Raw genomic sequence first — 18,353 nt, forward strand, 5'->3', positions numbered from 1 at the left:
AATAAAAAGGACTACTCACTTGGGCTTTTTTCTTCCGCAAGGTCACAGGCACAGAGGAGTTCAGAATCGATTGAAATGGGTTTCTGCTTAATCCAAAACTTAGTGCTGGCCTTCTGATTAGTAACAGGGTCTATCTCTACCTTGTCTCCAGAAATACCTGAGATGAGAAAGAATAGAGAGCCACAAGAGTGATCTGTTTAACCGATTTCATATCAGCCGTTTGACACACTTTATAAATCTTAAATGGGCTGAAGGTATATTGCCCTTCTGGGCTTTCTGAAAGCAGGGGAGCTTTTGAAACCAGAAGCAAATGGTTATCAAACTGCACTGATAATCTGCATTTTATTCTCCTGCAAATGCATACCAAAAGAAAAGAAATATCACAGAAAAGATTCTTCTAAAAGCATACAGAGCTCTCCTGGAAGCAGTAGCTGCACGAGCAGTGAGATTTATAGGAGATAGTGCTGGTTTTGCAGTCACCACTGCTCTGTGTAACAGACACTATCTCCACCCACCCCACTCCATCTGCTGCACAGCAGACATACAATCACACAATAACAGAACCAGAGGTTCAGAATGTGCTGAGCTGGAAGGGAGCCATCAGGATCACTGAGCCCAAAGCTGGCCCTGCACAGGGCACCCCAAAAACCCCACCTGGGCCTGAGCACTGTCAAACACCTCTTGGACCCAGGCAGGGCTGATGCTGGAATCACTCTCTGGGGAAGCCTGTTCCAGAGCCCAGCCCTGCTCTGGGTGAAAATCCTCTTCCTGATATCCAACCTAAATGTGATATCCATACCTAAATGTGATATCCATACCTAAATGCGCCCTGACTGAGCTTCAGCTGCCCCCTTGGGTCCTGTCAGGGTCACCAGGGCAGAGGTTGGCCCCTGCCCCTCTGCTTCCCCTCGTGAGGATCTAAAGCTCACAGCAGGTCTGACCTCAGCCTCCTCCACACAAAGCAGCCTCACTTGCTCCTCATGAGACTTCCCCTCCAGGCCCTTCCCCACCCTCGTGGCCTCCTCTGGGTGCTCTCTAATGGCTTCATGTCCTTTTCACATTGTGGTGCCCAGAACTGCACACAATAACCAAGGTGGGGCCACACCAGTGCAGAGGGCAAGGAGGATCCTGCTGGAACCAGTTCAGGAACTGAACAGAGCTGAGCAAACTTCCAGGCAGCTTTTTACATCTAGGTGTGCAGAGCCTTTAAAGCAATGATGTGTCTTCAGGCATGAGTTACAGGGTGAAGCTCGTGAGACATCAACAAAAGGAAGCAATATAGGAAAAAAAACTATTTAAATATAATTTAACTCTCGCATCTCTGGAAAAAAAGCAGAAAACTTTCTCCCTCCTGAGGGTTCTGATGAGGCAGGAGCCTGGGGGGGGGGGGGTCTGGCTGCAGCCCCTGGCCTGAGACCAGGCCAGCCTTGCCCACGCTGTGGGTTATGGGAGCACCCCACTAACCCAACAATGCATTAAACACACCTCACATCACAGAGATCACATTGCAATTAAGCATTGTATCAAGAGTCCAATTAACACCCAGGCTTCTGGAACTCACTAATTTGAGTAGGCTGAGGCTGTATCTGGAGCCCATTTTGGTTTGTGATTTAATTTTGGACAGATTATGTAAAATCAGTGTTGGTATTTCACTGTAATGGTTCATTATTCCAAATGGTATTTGCTGGAGTTTAAGGAAAATATGGAAGTTGATGATACAAAGTCTCATTTTCTCACAAAAAAAAAGTCAGGGGAAGTTCTAAAAATAAAGGTGCAAATTCTTGGTGTGTGAGGGCTGTTCCCCATCCCTTCCTCTAAGAGCATCACCCCTATAAATATCCTCCAAAAAATGTCACTGTTTGGTCCTGAAACTTCAGAATTCACACTCAGTCAATACTGTTAATGCACCTTGTTAATTTGATAGGATTTGTCAGGTAACTCCACTGGAAAATTATATAAAACTGTTCCAGATGAACAGATGATAGTGACATGAATTAAAGTGATAGAACAATAGTGGAATATAAACCAGAAATGACACCCAAAGTGGCTGTTGATTTATTGCCATCCTGAGTTTGGTTCTGGGCTTCCATGTATATTAGTGCTACAAATCTGGGTCCATTTAGCAGCGAGATGCTCATACATACATCACCAGCTCCTGCTCCAAGCCAAGGTCACTCCCCATTGCATCAATCTTCTCAGCAGAGGCTACTTCACCATTTTGTAACCATCTCAGATGGAACAGACTTCCTCCTCTTTCATCTTTTTTTTATCATGTAAAATACACTTTAACTTCTATTATTTTTATCTGCAAATTGTTGCTGTATACTTCATCCATTATTTCTGTATCTCAACATCGCTGGCTGAAGCTCACCCACATCCAGAGAGTACATTGACAAAGAATGTTGTCTTTTTTGTGTTATTGTTCTTATAATCTGGATGTGTTGAAACCTAAAATCAAAACAGTATTGTGTCTGTGGCTTCTGCAGTCTCTGTCTTGCAGCACAAATCACTCATACAAAAAACCCAAGTAAAAATGCTCCTTCTCCTATTTTTTAAATTCATTCATTTTGTCAAAAGGCATGCCATCAATGTATGGGTCCAGTAGCAGTGTTGTGTTCTTGCTCCCTTTGTTGGGGTCTGCAATTGCCCCCTCCCCTTTCTGAAATACTGGCCAGCAGTTGTTTTCCCAGACAATAAGCTCCTGTTAGTTGTGCTAATGTAATACACAAGCGAATGTGTCTTATTCCTCCACAACACGATAGAGCCTTTGTAAAACTGCTGAGAGTGCTGCTGTGTGTGCATTACCCTGTGATATGGGCTGAAACACAAACCCCAGACCTGAAACTGCCACCTTAAATGCAATAACCCCATCACTCAGAGCTGGGCACTCCTCCCATGGCCATCCACATATCACCTTTTACTACAGATAGTACTGTACATACTGCACAACGTACAAAAATCAAATTTACTCCAATGTTTTTCATAAACCTTGTCTCAAATTCAATGATCAGGCCTCAAAACACTAAAATATTTCAAAAAGTGCAATCCACTCCTGCACAGCCACTGACACCACTGCTCTGCCAACAAGGAGCCAGGGCATGACAGAGGATTTAAGGCTGCTGCCCAGAACTGATGGCACAAAAAAGCTGCAAAGAAAAGTCTTTGCAACTGGCCACCACCAAACTGCTGGAGAGCAGCCCCCAGACCAGTCACCACGACTCAGGGAGGAAGAAGCAGTCTGTCACTCATATAAACATGTAACACTCATCAGCCCAAACCCAAACAGCGCCTCAGTCCTTGTTTTGCCAGTCTTGATCTTCTAATATCTTTTAAAAATTCAGGAGGAAGCCCATCAACTTACTCAGATGTTATAGAAAGATTTTGGTGTTCTACATTTGCCCAAGGTTTGAACACCCTGCTGGGGTTTTCTTTGATTAAAAAAAAAAATTAGATTATAAAGCCCTATTGTCAGTGCACTGCCATCAAAATCACACAAGTTCACAGATTGTTATAAAAGGGAAATTTTATGGTCCTTACAGCACTGGGCAGGGTCAGCTCCTCCACTGCTGTTCAAGTTAAGCCATTTGTTTCATTTAACAGCTCTTCTCCCTTAACCATTTATCTTTAGTGATCTGTCATGACCTTTTCAAGCTCTCATTTCTGACACTTCCCAGATACAGTGAGTCAAACTTCACTGGAAGCAAACTATCACACCCCGAGAGTTTGCTCAAGGCAGCGAACATGCCCAGCACTGCCCTGCTCCAGCACCAGCAGATAAATCCTGCCTCAACTAGACAGCTCAAAATAAACCTAAAAAGCCTCTTCTGTGAGAATTTTACACACAAGTACTCTCCCATCTGCTTCAGGATGGAAGAATGAAGAGACAGTAGTGACAATAATACAGGAGTCGCTATAGTTTAACAATTCTGAATTCTACAGTATAAATGTATTTTGTAAACATTATGGCACTTAATATCTTACTGCTGAATCATTTCTTTATGGAAGTATTTGCAGGAATGTCACAGGTCACCTACCAATGCATCATTAATCAAATTTTCACAATTTAAACACAAAGATAAAAAGCCATTCAATCATTTTAAAACAGTAATGGGGCTTTTATAATTCAGGATTCTGTCAGCCCTTGGCCTTCAGGTTTTCAAAAGCATTCAGCAAGCCAATAAGGACAATATAAAACCTTTAGAGAATGCTCATTTATTTTGTTCCACCTCAAATTTCCATTAGGTCGTTAAAAATCTTTCAGTCTCAGAAAAGGAAAAACCCAATAACTCCCAATTTTGCAAAGCCTCATTTAAAAATAACAAAACAGTTGGCAAGAAGCTTTCCATTAGGAAGCCTAGACTGGAAAAAAGAGACGAGGTCATTAAATAATGGCCTTCGTTCAGAGGCAACATGTGCAACTGATTGGGGATAATAAAAATACTGAAGTATTTTCAAGGGAAAGCAATATTTTTAACTGCTGAAATGCCAGCAACACTTTGACATGCTCCATGAGAAAACGGCCCGAGGTGATAATGATTGCTGCGGAGCGGCAGCTGCCAGGCACAGCTCTGGCTGCGCATTACCTAGCTGCACGTCCGTGGTGAACCGCAGCCGGTGGATCATGCTGACTTTGAAGGACTTGTAGTGGTGGCTGCTGAGCATGTCCTGCACCGTGGCAATGTCGATCTGGGGATCCTCCTCTGAGACCTCTTCTCCTCTGGAACCTGCAAGACACGGCCGGGGTGCTGAGGGGAGCTTGGATGGGGCGTGCCCGGCCGGCGCGGCGGCACCGCGGGGCTGCCCAGGGACTCCGAGTGCGCGGGCCCTGCCCTGGGACGAGGACACGCCACCCTCACCCGGGCCAGCCACCAGGCACCGAGCCCACGCTGGCAGACCCCTGTGGCCACACCGTGCTGGTGGCACGGGCAGCCCTGACCGGGGCTTGAGCAGGGATGAGAGGGGACCCTGCGGCCACCCGCCCCTGCCACCCAGGAAGGAGGCCAGAGCTGCCCAGAAGTCCCCCCAGAGGTGCCTGTCCCCAGGGGTGTCTGTCCCCAGGGGTGTCTGTCCCCACAGCTGTCTGTCCCCACAGCTGTCTGTCCTCAGGGCTGTCTGTCCCCACAGCTGTCTGTCCCCACAGCTGTCTGTCCCCACAGCTGTCTGTCCCCAGAGGTGCCCCCTCGATGCCAGCACAGACCTCCCACGTGCCAGCAGCACCTCGGGCACGCTGATGTGAAGCTGCACTTCATTTACTGATTAGTATTCTCATTACCACTGCAGGTACTGCCTTTATAAAAGGCAACAACTCATTAAGCCAAAATGCCAATTACTGAAAAAATATAACACACTTTAAAGATTTTTTACATTTTATGACGTTGGATTAACACCAATTTCAACATTACTATAATGCGATATATAATTGCACAGAGTAATTTCAATGCCAGCTGCTAATAAAGCACCTCAGCTCGAAATGATCATTCAGATGCTGGTAGATAAAGTGGCATAAATATGTTTGAAAACTGATTTAGCTTCTTACAGGAGATCCTGAGGATGACACGTTTTGTTTAATATCCTGGCTAATGTAGTCCTAAAAGCTGAACGAACTGCCATTTCAGAGAACTAAATTTGCTGCAGGAGATTAATGAAAACTTTATATTTTGCTGAAATTTTAATAATGGGAAGATGAGATGATGGAGTTTTAGTACAGATCTTAAAGCTCCAGCAAAGCAGGTACCAACTTGTCAGATTTTTCAGTATTAATTTTGCTTGAGACTTGTACTGTTGGAGCATCCCCAGCACTACACCACTGTGAGCATCTGCTGTTAAATGAGTCCAAAACCACATGGGGAGCATAAAGCAGGAGATTCCCAAGTCACAGAATTTCACCACAGCTTTCCCAGCACTGCCCTTCTCACACACCCTGGGCCTTTGGGGAAGGGGGACACCGAAGGGTTAAGCTACAAATTGGGCTGTGCCATTCGACTTGAAAGGATTCCAAAAATCAAATTAAACAGTCTCCATGTGAATTTATGCAGAGCCATCTTAACACTGCAACCACTCCATGCTCCAGAATGACAAGATAAATTGTAATGGCTCCTTCCGAGACATTACAATGCATTTTGTCACAGACCCCTGTGTTAATGTCTCTATACCATGGATTATCATAATGTATCATGTCAAACCCTCATGCTGCACTACTCCAAAGATACACTGAGATATGTCAAACTTTTTGGTGCACTTAAAAGCATCTGGAGAGCTGCGGTGTGGCAGTGCCTGGCAGCGAGGCAGGAGGGTGGCAGTGGCACTGCTGCCCTGCCAGCCGGGACCCTCCTCCTGTCCCCACAACCCTGTCCCCTCCCTGTGTGTCACAGTGGCCCCTGTGCTGGCACAGGAGCTGTGACATGGCAGAACTGACCCCTGCACCTGGCTGCCCACACAGCCCCAGCTCAGAGCTGAGTCCCCGTGGAACAGAGCAGGATCGGGCACTCGGGTCCATCTCCTCACTGAAACCCCGAGTTTCAAACGAGAGCAGCAGCAATGGAAAAAGAACACCAGCTCCACGAGCTGGAAGCCAGGCAGCAGCCAAAGCAGCAGCTCCTCCCACGGGGACCCAGCTAAACCAGGAGCCTCCTGTGACAGGGACCCCTGCCAGCACCCAGCACAGACAAAAATGGCTCGTTGGGAGCACTACAGCTCTGAAATGTCACATGCAGCCTCTTGGAGAGAAGTGAACCTGCATTTCCTCGATAAAACAACAAAACACAAAGTTAACTGCACTGCAAAAATGTCCCTTATTACTTTAATGTACTAGAATATTGCTTAATGAAAGTTCTTAATTGCAATACAATTAATTACATACACAGAGTCCCCAATTACATTTTCCAATAAGACATTGGCTTTGCTATAGGTCTAAAGGCACTAAACCAATTTTAATATATTAAGACCAATTTCCCTTGAATACTAATTACTATCTAATGATAAAATGAGAAAGAGGAACTTTCCAGAAGTAAGATGGCAAGAATAAAACTAAATTAGCCATGAGCGTCTTCCTACCACACATAAAGGCATTTCACATTACAAAGTGCAGCTTTCAGTTTAAAGATAAATCTTTGTGCAAGTTAAAAGTTCTGCACACTGGAAGCAGTTTATTAGCTTGAATGCTATTAGTAAATGCTGCCTGGAAAGGGGATTTCTCCATACATATTTCTTAATAATGGAAAGTTTTTGTTTCATTTAATACCCTGAAATATAAACTTTCTCTTTGCCCAAAGGAATGTGCCTGCTCTTCTCCCAGGAGATGCTTGGCATCATCCATATATATATTTATAAATGACTATGAGACTATGAAGAGCACATTTACAAGTAATAGCTGTTACAACAGTTTTTTCTAACTGGCATATCAAAGCTAAAAGTATTTCAAATCAAGACAGAATGCCCAAAGTGAATGTTTCAGTTTGCTGATAGGATTGTCAAGCCATTATTTTATTAATAGTGCGAAACTGTCAATATTTCCATGCCAAAAGACAGCTCCTAAGCACCCCAAAATCCATTTTCTGACGGTGCAGGGGGGAGCCAGGCTCTGCAGGAGGCAGGGACTGTGAGTGATCTCACAAGCTGCACTGTCCTGGAGCCCCTCTGTGCCCCAGCTGGGACAGGGCAGGGTCACCCTGCCTGGGGAGTCCCACCCCAGCAGGGCTCCAGGGCGTGCTCCTGGATGGGCACCACCACTCTGACCCGGGGCAGGAGTGCTCCAGCTTGGGGAGTTTGGTGCAACCTGAGCAGGAGATACAGCTGCAGGCCACAGCCTGGATTCCTCCAAAGATGATGAAAATACATTAAAAATGCAGTAGCTACAGTATTCTTTTAATTACGGAGCCTGGGTTTAAAAAAAATGTTATTTTAAATCACAAGCAAAACCCATGGAAGTATGACTAGTGAGCATCATTTCATAGATTAAAAATCAATACAAAAATAATAGGTGGGATGCAGACGTCGGGGAATTCTGGCTTGTGGAAGAGCACAACTCGATTAGGGAGGTCAGAATTGCTCCATTTCCTCAGCACAGCCCCCCTGCTCCCTCTTGCCAAGGTCTCTCTACAGTTCCTCAGAACCATTTTATGCAGAAATGAACCAGGAGCAGGGGGAGTATTTTGGGAGCAAGTCCCACCACACAGAGAGCAGCAGCCAAGGCTGTGAGGCCAGTCCCAGCCCAGCAGCACTGGGAGCTCGTGCTGATGCCTCTCACTGCTGCTCACTGCTGCAGCCAGGGCTGCTTTGGGGATGCTCTGCTGCCAATCTGGCTAAGATGTAGTTGCTGTGGCCAAAAAGCACCAATTGAAAGGTTTAACCTTTGCACAGAAGGAACAAATTCTTCCTCTACTTGAAGCAGGCTCTCACTATGGCTGTGTGCAGTGTGTGCAGTGTTCTTGGCTGAGGGCAGGACTGTCACTGGTTTTACTCATTCGTACAATCAACATTTTTACACAAAATGTAATGAAAGAACACCAAACCTGAGAGCGTGGCTGTTGTAAAGAATGAAAAATGGATCAAAATGCCATGGGGAACAAACACAAATCAATGTTAAATGTTTATTTTTAAAGTTTTATATTGTTTCAAGTAAAGAAATAAATCAGGAAATAAATATTAGGATCATTAAAATAGTGCTGGAGAGATGATTATTTGTCTGGCACTTCAAAAATCATCAAACTGCTGTAGTTATTTCTGCATGGCTAATTTCTTTAAATTGTATTAGAAAAGCCCAGTGCCTCTGACAGCCACACTGACACAGCACAACACCCTGCAGACCAACCCCTCGACTCACTGAGCAATGTCTGCAGCACAGACAGGTTCATATTTCGTGTTTTTCAGGGTTGGTCATAACTTTACAGAGCAGTTTAACAGCAAAAGATTAATCATGAAGTGATAAACAGGATGCAGACTATTTACTAAAGGTATGAAATCCATCATTTCCCTCTGGAATATTGTTTTGGCACCATGGAGAAGTGCCTCGGGACAGAGAGTCTCGTCAAAATGTACTTGCCCAGACAGTACAGCTTGTGTTCCAAAATACATAACTTATGTGAGTTTAAGCAGTTTACAAGAGCAAAAGTGAAAAGGGGAAACATACTGTTCTCCCGGACAAGGCAGAATTCCAAAGTGCTCTGGCTCTCCAAGGTACAGTCTAAATCTACTGGGACATTAGGTTCATTCTGCTTCTCCAGCCGATACTGAGGACCTGAAACATAAAGTAACTTGTAAAATCATCTGTTTTCTAACACAGGATGGCTTAGCACGTTCAGCTAACATGAGGTTACTCGCAGCCCAGGAGCACAGCAGGTGGGTGTTGGTGCCTCAGCCCTGTGCCAAGGAAGGGCCCTGTCAGCAGCTGGAGGATGGTGTGGAAGGAAACAGCACATTCCTGCTGTCTCCAGCTGTCCCCTGACCTGCCAAACCCCTTCCAACACTCCCACCTTGTCCCTATACCAGGTGAGGTGCACCAAGCCCCTGCCTGGAGTGGGAACCACCCCTCAGACCTCGCTGGATGCCCTGGGGGCATTTTTGGGGCATTTTTCCTGGGTGAAGAAGCTCCCAGTGCTTGCTCCCTGCTGCTCCCATCCCTCTTTCCTGCACAGAGAACTGGGAAGCACCTGGGAAGGAAATCAGCCCTTCCTTATGGGCTGCATCACACAGAGGGACAGATGCTGCTGCTTTGAATGAATTATTTTCACATTTTGACAGTAGATCCTGAAGGTTCAGGTGCCAACTTTTTTCTTCCCAACCAAATCCCCAAAGTAAGGATAATACCACTTTAAAAGCTGTTTTACAACTACAGAAAACGTTTAAAAAATTGTTTTTACAAAAACTAGGCCATTAAAAAAATCTTCTGGTTGAACGGATCCTTAAACTACATGCCTTATCTGGAACAAAAGCAGGACACTGCTCCAATCCCAGGTGAAGCCCCGTGAGCCAGCTCCAGCCCTGCTGTGCTGACAGTGGCTGGGAGAGGCCCTGGCAGGGTGGGGGGAGATCCCAGTGCACCAAGTTCCAGGGGGGACCCCAAAGAAGAAAAGCCAAGGGCAGGAGCTGGTGGGGCCAAAGCTCCACTCCTGCTCACACCTGGAGCTGAAGTGCACACCAAGCTCTCCGCTGTGTATTTTCCACAAACAATCATTTTCCATAATTTCCCACAATCCAGTAAAATAACCTGAACAGATAGCTGAAAAATCTTAAGTGATTCAAAGCCTCTTTAACCAGGTCTCAAAGTAACAAAAAACTTAGAACTGAAATAACAAAATCTATTCCCTCTTCACCACTACTTAAAAGATTTCTGACTGTTTGCTGACTTTGAATTACGAGCGTATATGATGAAATATTTAAAATATATAAAAAAATTAAGTCTTTCAGCCTCAGATGGCATGCCTATGGAATGGAATTTGTTAGCCAATTAATTTTAAATTTACTACAGCAGAATTCCAATTACAGCTTCTCATTCCATCTCCCCACAGCCACGTGAGGCACTCACTGCTCGGGCGGCGCGCTCCCTCCCTGGGTGGAGCCTTGTGGACTCTCCTCACTCCCAGTGCCACTCAGCAGAGGCAGTGCCAGCCTTTCTGCAGGACACAGGAGGCTCCCCCTGCCCAGCACGGCCAGTGGTGGCACCAGGGGCTGCCAAAGCATCTCAGTGCAAACCACGCAGCACAGAGAAAGGCAAACAGACCCAGCACCAACCCTGCTCCTCTCCAGCTACTGGAAATGTGATTAACTATTTAAATTTAAAATAAATCAGATAAACAGAGGCCTGCTTGTTAGGCAGAAGCAAAATATACTGAATTGAAACAAATCTCAAAGCAGTAAATCAATTTGGATTTAAAATCTGGCGTGGGTTTAAGAACAGGACCAGCGACAGCAGAACCCAATGGCTTTGTCTGTTCATCCCAAGCACCTTCCAGAGATTCCCAAGCTCCATCCAAGGGAACTGCTGGCACAGACCTGAACATCTGTGCTGCTGGTAGCCAGTCCCAAAGCCCTGCTCAGGGGGGCAAACCCTGGCACAGTGAAGGGTTCAGTGTAGGCAGGGCTGGTGCTCCCTCTGTGAGGATCCCATTCCAGCAGCTGATGCACCCCAAAGAACAGCACCCTCATCAGAAACAGTCCCCACGCTGCTGAACCCCGAGGAGAGCCACCAGGGATCACCCTCAACACACCCTGCACTGGCTCAGGGTCACTTGTATCTGGAGCAGCTTGAGAACTCCACGATCAGGTAAATTGTTTTACCCAGTGTGTGTCAAGCCTGTATTAACTCTGCTAATGAAGCAGGGAAATAGAGCTCCAGAGCAGGAACCAGGTCAGCCTGCCTTATGGATAATTCCTTAAAACCAGAAAATACTGGGAAATTCATAAAAAAGCAAATGCTGAGAAATTAATAAAAAAGTGCAAACGGATTTTCAGAGAGTATCTGCTCTTCAATTACACTTTAAATATCTGTCCACATTTACATGACCTCTGCTTCCCAACAGATGAAGAATGTTAGGCTGAGTCTGTGGAGGAGTTTTACTATCAGGCTTCTCTCACAAGTTCAAATGATGTCACTGTAGTAGGAATATTAGATAATTTAATGGTCTCCTAATGGAATCCTGCTTTGTGAATTTCAACAAATTTTCAAGTGGCAATACCAAAGATGGATTTTATGGATTTCTGTAATCTCATGCAAATGTTCAATGCAGTTGTAAGATAAACCTTTAAAATCCTGGCACGGGCTGTCCTGGCCAGTGTGCCAAGCCAAGCTCTCCTGCTGCTGGCAGCTCCCCAGGGCTCCTCACCCCTCCTGGGGGTGATCCTCCATCACACACAGCCCTTCCATCTGAATCCCTGTTGAGCCACTCTCACCATGGATTCTGTCCACACAGACCCTCTTGGCTGTTTCAAAACAGCCCTTTAGAGACAGGAATGTTCATCAGGAATTAAAAACAAGGAAACAGACCTCAAGACCCACGGCTTCCCTAGGAGCACACAAAGGTGCCTGGGAAGAATCCCACCCTATAATCAAATTAAGGGTCCCCCCTGCAGAAGGGAACAGCCACCCACATACCAACAAACCAATTCTGTTGCCATTTAAGCTGCAAAGCTTTCAGAAAGGGCTTTTGAAAGCACGACCCATCAGTTCTAATTTTTAAAACTTATCCTTTCAGTCAAGACTAGAAAAAGGCCCATTCCAACTTTTATCTCCACTACAAAGTGCTGTTATCTTGGGCTGTTGTCAGGAGCTCTCTCTCTCTTTCTGCTGACAAGCAGAGACTAGAGAGATAAGATTGGGAACGAATCTCACTTCTCTGAGTAAATAAATAATCAATACTCATCTAAATGTAAATGAGAAAGTATCCCCCTCTGATAACAGGGCTCTTATCAAACAGCCAATTTTCTGCAGACATTTGGCCTCAACCAAATCACCATCATTCAGCCCCAGCCTAATGGCTAAAAATCGTAACTAAATTGAACCGATCACCAGAGATCAACTAAGTTCAGCCATGGCTACTACGGGTTCAAATGTTTGGAATGCAATTTTTCCCCCATTAACTTTCAATAGCAATGAAGAATGCCACGGTCAGGGGTGAATCTGCACAATAAACAATACTAACACTGCAACAGGGAACCAGGCTTTAAACAAAACCCCAACTAAACCCCTCTCCGTCTCCAAACTAGTTACTAGGGTGAAATAAGGATTATAGAAAGAATATTTAATGTTTGTGGAGTTGTCAAACCTAAACAAAAAAGACCAGTATCAACAAAACAACCCAAACTGTTGAAAACTGAGGCCATATTTTACAGCCTTAGTCTCTGCAACAAAACACATCCCTATGCCTATATATCCCTCTCTTCACCTTCAAGAGCTCCCAAAATCCTCACCAACACCCCAGTTCCACCTGTGCTATATCAGCTGTTTCTGTTCCCTTCACAGTCCATGCATTTGTCCAAAACACTTTTGAATTTCCCATTTCCATGACATTTACATCCTGAATTTATTACACTGCATAAGGAAAGGTGTTCCTCTTGTTCCAATGAGCCATTGCCACCCCAGTGTTTGGGGTGAGCACCTCCTGTCTCTGAACTACCTCACAAAACCTTCCCAGTTCACTGTCCCCACCACCTACACTTCACAGACAGCTCTCGTACCCAGTTTTGTCTTTTCCACACCAGAAAAGCTCTTCCCTCCTCAGAATCTCCTCATTTCATGTGCCTGATCCATGTCCACACTCGTCCCTTTCTGCATCTCTTGACTTCTCTTTTTTGAGACAAAATACAGCAATTAAGATGTGGGTACACTGGGATTTATGGACTCAGTTCCTGATGTTCCATTTGCCTTTCTGCCTGCTCCTGCATGGAGCTGAAGTGTTCAGAGAACTACCCGTGATGGTGCTGGATACTTTTCCTGACTGATGGAAGGTAATTAGAGCCCATCATTGTACACATATAGTTACAGTTGCTTTTCACCATGTATATTATTTTGTACCCATTGACACTGAATTCCCTCTCTCATTTTATTGTCCTGTCACTCAGCACTGTGGATACCTCTGCAGTGCTTCACAGACAGCTTTTATTTGCACTATTCTTACCTCTTTTGTATCAACAGCACATTTTGTCACATCAGCATTCACATCCTTTCCATGCCCCACATTAACGAACAATGCAGGTTCCACCAGTTCCACTGGAGCTCCACCAGTAACCTAGTTACTAATCACCAAGGGCCATTATTCCTATTCTTTGTTTCCTGTCTTTTAATCAATTATTAATCCATGTGAGGATCCTCCTTCTCATCCTGTGACAGCTTAATTGCTTTATGAGCCTTTGTCAAATCTTTTTTGGAAATCTAAGCATGCCATGGCAAACACACCATCCCTTTCAGATGGTCTCTGGCTCCCTCTCAGCCTGCTGGAGCACAGCCTGCCCCTTCAAAGCCTTGCCCCTGTGTGCTGCATTTGCTCTCATGCCATGCATTAATCCTGCTCTTTGCTAGGGGTTCCTGTTACAATTTCACAGTTTGCCTGGTGAGAAAGCCCAGGCAAACCTGTCTGTCCTTGAACCCCTTGCACCAACCCCTGCACCTCCCAGAGCCCCTCGGGATCACAGGAGGCTCAGGGCAGAAGGGAACCTCATCCAGCCCCTTCCCTTGGCAGGGACACTTCCCCTGCCCCAGCCTGCCCCAAGCCCTGTCCAGCCTGGCCTTGGACACTGTCAGGGTTCCAGGGGCAGCCACAGCTTCTGTGGGCACAGGAAATAACAAAGGGAATGAAAAAACAACAAAGAAAATAAGAAAGAAAAGATGAGAAATGTGGGCAGTTAGGCAGCCGCAACCCAACAGCCACGGTGACAGACGCTGGGCAGGAGGGAACAAGCAAGAGGGAACTGAGCACAGGCAGAAGGCAGCGGAGCAGTCAAAAAACCCCTGTTGATAAACACTTAACACTGATGTCTGTGGGACTTTCCATTTCAAGTCCCTCCTTTCACAAGGATTTGTGATTTATTGCTTTGCTGCTCCATCCCTGGGCTTTGAAAGCGCGATTCCGCTTGAGTTTAAACTATATTTATATTTATTTTTTGGTTATCGCTTTTTTATTATTGCTATAGAAAATATTTGCTGGAAATATGTTGCAGCTATTACAAGGTCATAAAAAAGAGGAGATTTATGTATTTCTATCATTTCAAATAGTCTGTCAGAAAGTATCAGTCGTGCTAAGTGTAAGACTGCTGGATTCCAGCGCTCCCTCTGCCACCACATGGGCAGCAGATGGAGGAACTAAAATAGCTCAGTGTGGAGGCTCCTTGGGTGCTGGCTGGGAGGAGGGAAATCGAGGCAGCTCCTGTCCCCCTGGGGAGGCCTGGGGGAACCCTGGCTCCCCGTGGATGCTGGACATGGCCCTGGGCCAGGGAGGAGTGCTGGACCAGAAATGAAAAGGGCAGAGGGAGGAGCAGGATCCATCCCCTGCGGAGGGCAGAGAAAGTGGGAACAGGGAGAGGGCTCAGGCCTCCTTCTGCAGGAGCTTTCTTAGAACATGACAGAAGGGGCAGGATTCCATTGTGTGCTTGGCAATGACAATAAAACAACAGAAAATATGTAAACAGTGTGAGAGGAACTGGCTGCAGAGCAGAATGTTTACATCTCCAATCCTGCTGCTGCGAGGACGTCTTAAATCTGTTTATCCGCTAAAAATCCCCAAAGCCCCTCAACACCTCTGAAGTGGAATAAAGATTTTATCATTACAAATGCAAATACTGCTTAATAAATAAAGATATTTAAATAGTGAAAACAAACTTTTAACATTATGCACAAGCATGAGAGGGTTTTTTTTTGCCCAATCTGTTTTTCCTTAACTTGCACTGTTGTGACATTACTGAATTTTACACACAGTTATCTGCCGCTATCCACAGAAATACAGATGGTTTTTGTAGAAATAAACAGTCATTTATATGAAACAATTGTAAAATAGTTTATGGAAACCAGTGGTGTAATGCATTCAAATAAATGCCAGGCCTGCTTGATGGAGAGCCAAGGTGTTAAATCACACTGCTCAGGAATTCAGCTGTGGGAAACAGATAGTAAATCCAGAGTGACAGAATTTCCAGTGATGGCAAAGGTTTCTGACATCTAGTCCAGTACACAAAAACTACAGCAGTTCAAACCTATTTTACTTAACACTACCTTGACAGCCAGTGAAATTAAAGAATTTAGTCAAAAGCCCCTTAAAAAGAAACAAACACTTCATTTCTGGATTGCTTTTCTGGGGAACAACAAATGTGCAGCATGGCCAGCAGCAACCCGGGCTGTGCACAGCATCAACAGAAGGGTTTTACTTAATTGCCACCTTTTTGCATTAGCAATGTGCAGCTCTAAAAAAAGCTGAGACAAAATCATCACGTCTGATCTATAATGTAAAGCACCTACAGCAGAAATCCAATACACAGATTTTATTTTAAACTCTGCAGCTGCCCCATTCTCAGCCTGGCCCTGCCAGTGCCTGGAATTGTCCCCAAGGGACTGTCCTGGGGCCAGCCCAGGTGGGCACTCCTGACTGATCAGTGCCAGGGCTCGCCCACTGCCAGGACTATCAGGTGGCAAAGGTGCTTTCCCTGGCCATGCAGACACCAGGGAGTGCTCTGCAGTTTTGGGCAGCACGACCACGGCACACTCGAGGGCTCATGAGAACAGAGCAGGGAGGAGCTGGTCCAAGGAAGGCACCAGTGACCAGCACAGCCTCTGCTCATCACAGTGGGTGAAGCAAACACAAAAATCTGTCACCCAAACGCTGAGCTGCACAGTTTAAAATGTCACATAAATTACAGCATTGTTACCGATCCAGAAGAACCAGTAACAGCATGAATTCAATACCAACAGATCCAAAATAGACCCAGTTCAATATTTCACTTTCATTTCAGAGGCTGGGCATGAAAAATTCTTCCGGGCTGATACCCAGCCCCTCACTAGCCCAAGGCATGGGGAGAACTAACCATTGCTGTTCTGACTATTCACAAATTGTTCTGACTGTTCACAAACTGTTCTGGCTATTCCCAAACTGTTCTGGCTATTCCCAAGCCGTGTTCCCAAGGAGCTGCTCCCTGCACACCAACACCCCCCTCCCGGAGTGGGGCTGCTTGGTGTCAGCGGGCTGGGAGAGGGAAAGGCCGTGTGGAATAAATCACCCGGGGCAGAGTGAGCCACCTTGGGCAGCAGGAAATCATCCCCAGCAGCTCCAGCGCCCCGCTCTGCTCCGGGGAATGCCAGCATGGTGCTGGGCACAGCCCTGGGAATGGTGGCACAGCCCCGGGAATGCCAGCACAGCCCTGGGAATGCCAGCACAGCCCGGGGATGCTGGCACAGCTCTAGGGATGGTGGCACAGCCCTGGGAATGCTGGTACAGCCCCGGGAACACCAGTACAGCCCCAGGGATGCTGGCACAGCCCTGGAAATGGTGGCACAGCCCTGGGGATGCTGGCACAGCCCTGGAAATGGTGGCACAGCCCTGGGGATGCTGGCACAGCCCTGGAAATGGTGGCACAGCCCTGGGGATGCTGGCACAGCCCCGGGAACGCCGCCACAGCCCCGGGGATGCCAGCACAGCCCCGGGTGTGCCAGCACTGGTGCTGGGCAGGCTCAGAGAGCCCTGACCCGCCGGAGCTGGCAGCTGCTGACCCGCTGGCAGGAGCAGGGCCTGAGGTGTTTGCAGGTAGAGCTGTCCCTCACCGGGCACCGGGCTCTGCAGGGCGCTGTAATGATCCAAAACAAAGCTTTGGGAGCCAGAGCCACTCACAGCTACCATTAAGCAGAAGAGCATGAGTATGAACACAAGGAAACACAAATTAATTGGCTTTTCACTGTCACAGATGCTGGGGCTTCCATCCCAGAAAGAGTCAGAGCAAACATATGCATCGCCTACTCGAACATATTTACTTTTAAATTTAAACTCCTCAGTTACCATCATTCCATGACAGTATCAAACTTTAATGACAGTTTATTCTAATTGTAGTTCATCTGTTAGAAGTACTTTTGTCACAGGGCTGCAGCTTTACATAGTTTATCTTTTTAATTCTCCCTTTTTAAAATGTATTAATAAATACATATATGTGCAATCAAAATACACACACACCTCCCTTTACAGACAATTTTTTGTCCTACTCTCCCACCAACGAGGTAGAATGAGGAAGGAAAACCCCAGCAAGGCTCCTCTAGCAGCTGCTTTAGAACATTTAAGTCACAAAATTTGACATTAAACGTGGTGCTGACACTGACACGTCAGAAACGGAATTTTCAAACACAACTCAGATCTCTCCTTCCCAGCTGCTCCTCAAACAAAGATGAGCCCCAAGCAGAGCTCTCATCTGAGAGTCTCCAGGTTCTGAGGGCAAGCTGAACTTTGTGTGAACAAATCCAGAGCACGGCAATGATCCACCACCACAAAGCCCGGGTCTGGGACAGACTCTGCTCCCAGCACCAGGGGATGGAACAGGCTCCTTTCCCTGGCCTTGGCAGCTGTAATTCCTCTGATTCTGGTGTAGAGACTAAAATATGATACGGAGACTTTTATCTTTAAGTCCTACGCCTGTTTCTTGAATCTTTCTCTTTTCTTATTATTCAGCTTCCTGTGGCAGTGAAATAATACACTTAAACAGACCAGGAAGATTATTTTAAACTATTTTTGGTCACTTTACACATTTTAAAGAATGCAAAAAGCACTGGTTGACAGCTGTTAGGGACTTGAATGTTATTGCAAAGCAGCTGTTTTCATTTATCGAAAAAGTATTAATCTTTCTCCAAACTCGCAGAACACTGAGCTAATAACTCTCCCTCTAACCTACGGAAAATA

At 46.0% G+C, this 18,353-nt stretch overlaps 1 protein-coding gene across 12 annotated transcripts in view; it reads right to left on the bottom strand.

Annotated features, from left to right (window-relative positions):
• The window catches only part of MAPKAP1 (MAPK associated protein 1), an 80,129-nt gene that overhangs the window by 12,619 nt on the left and 49,157 nt on the right, over positions 1 to 18,353 (bottom strand). For 7 of the 12 annotated variants that reach the window (XM_085556410.1, XM_021543721.3, XM_085556407.1 and 4 more), the window contains 3 exons: positions 9,128 to 9,235; positions 4,584 to 4,724; positions 20 to 157 (listed from right to left, as the gene is read on the bottom strand). In XM_085556410.1, the coding sequence (XP_085412536.1) occupies positions 20 to 157; positions 4,584 to 4,724; positions 9,128 to 9,235 (387 nt within the window). The remainder of the gene's footprint in view (positions 1 to 19; positions 158 to 4,583; positions 4,725 to 9,127; positions 9,236 to 18,353) is intronic. The other 5 variants (XM_085556412.1, XM_021543727.3, XM_085556409.1 and 2 more) reach the window with 2 other exon arrangements.

The sequence above is a fragment of the Lonchura striata genome, chromosome 17 (assembly GCF_050655825.1).
Source record: "Lonchura striata isolate lonStrDom1 chromosome 17, ASM5065582v1, whole genome shotgun sequence".
Lineage (NCBI taxonomy): Eukaryota > Metazoa > Chordata > Aves > Passeriformes > Estrildidae > Lonchura > Lonchura striata.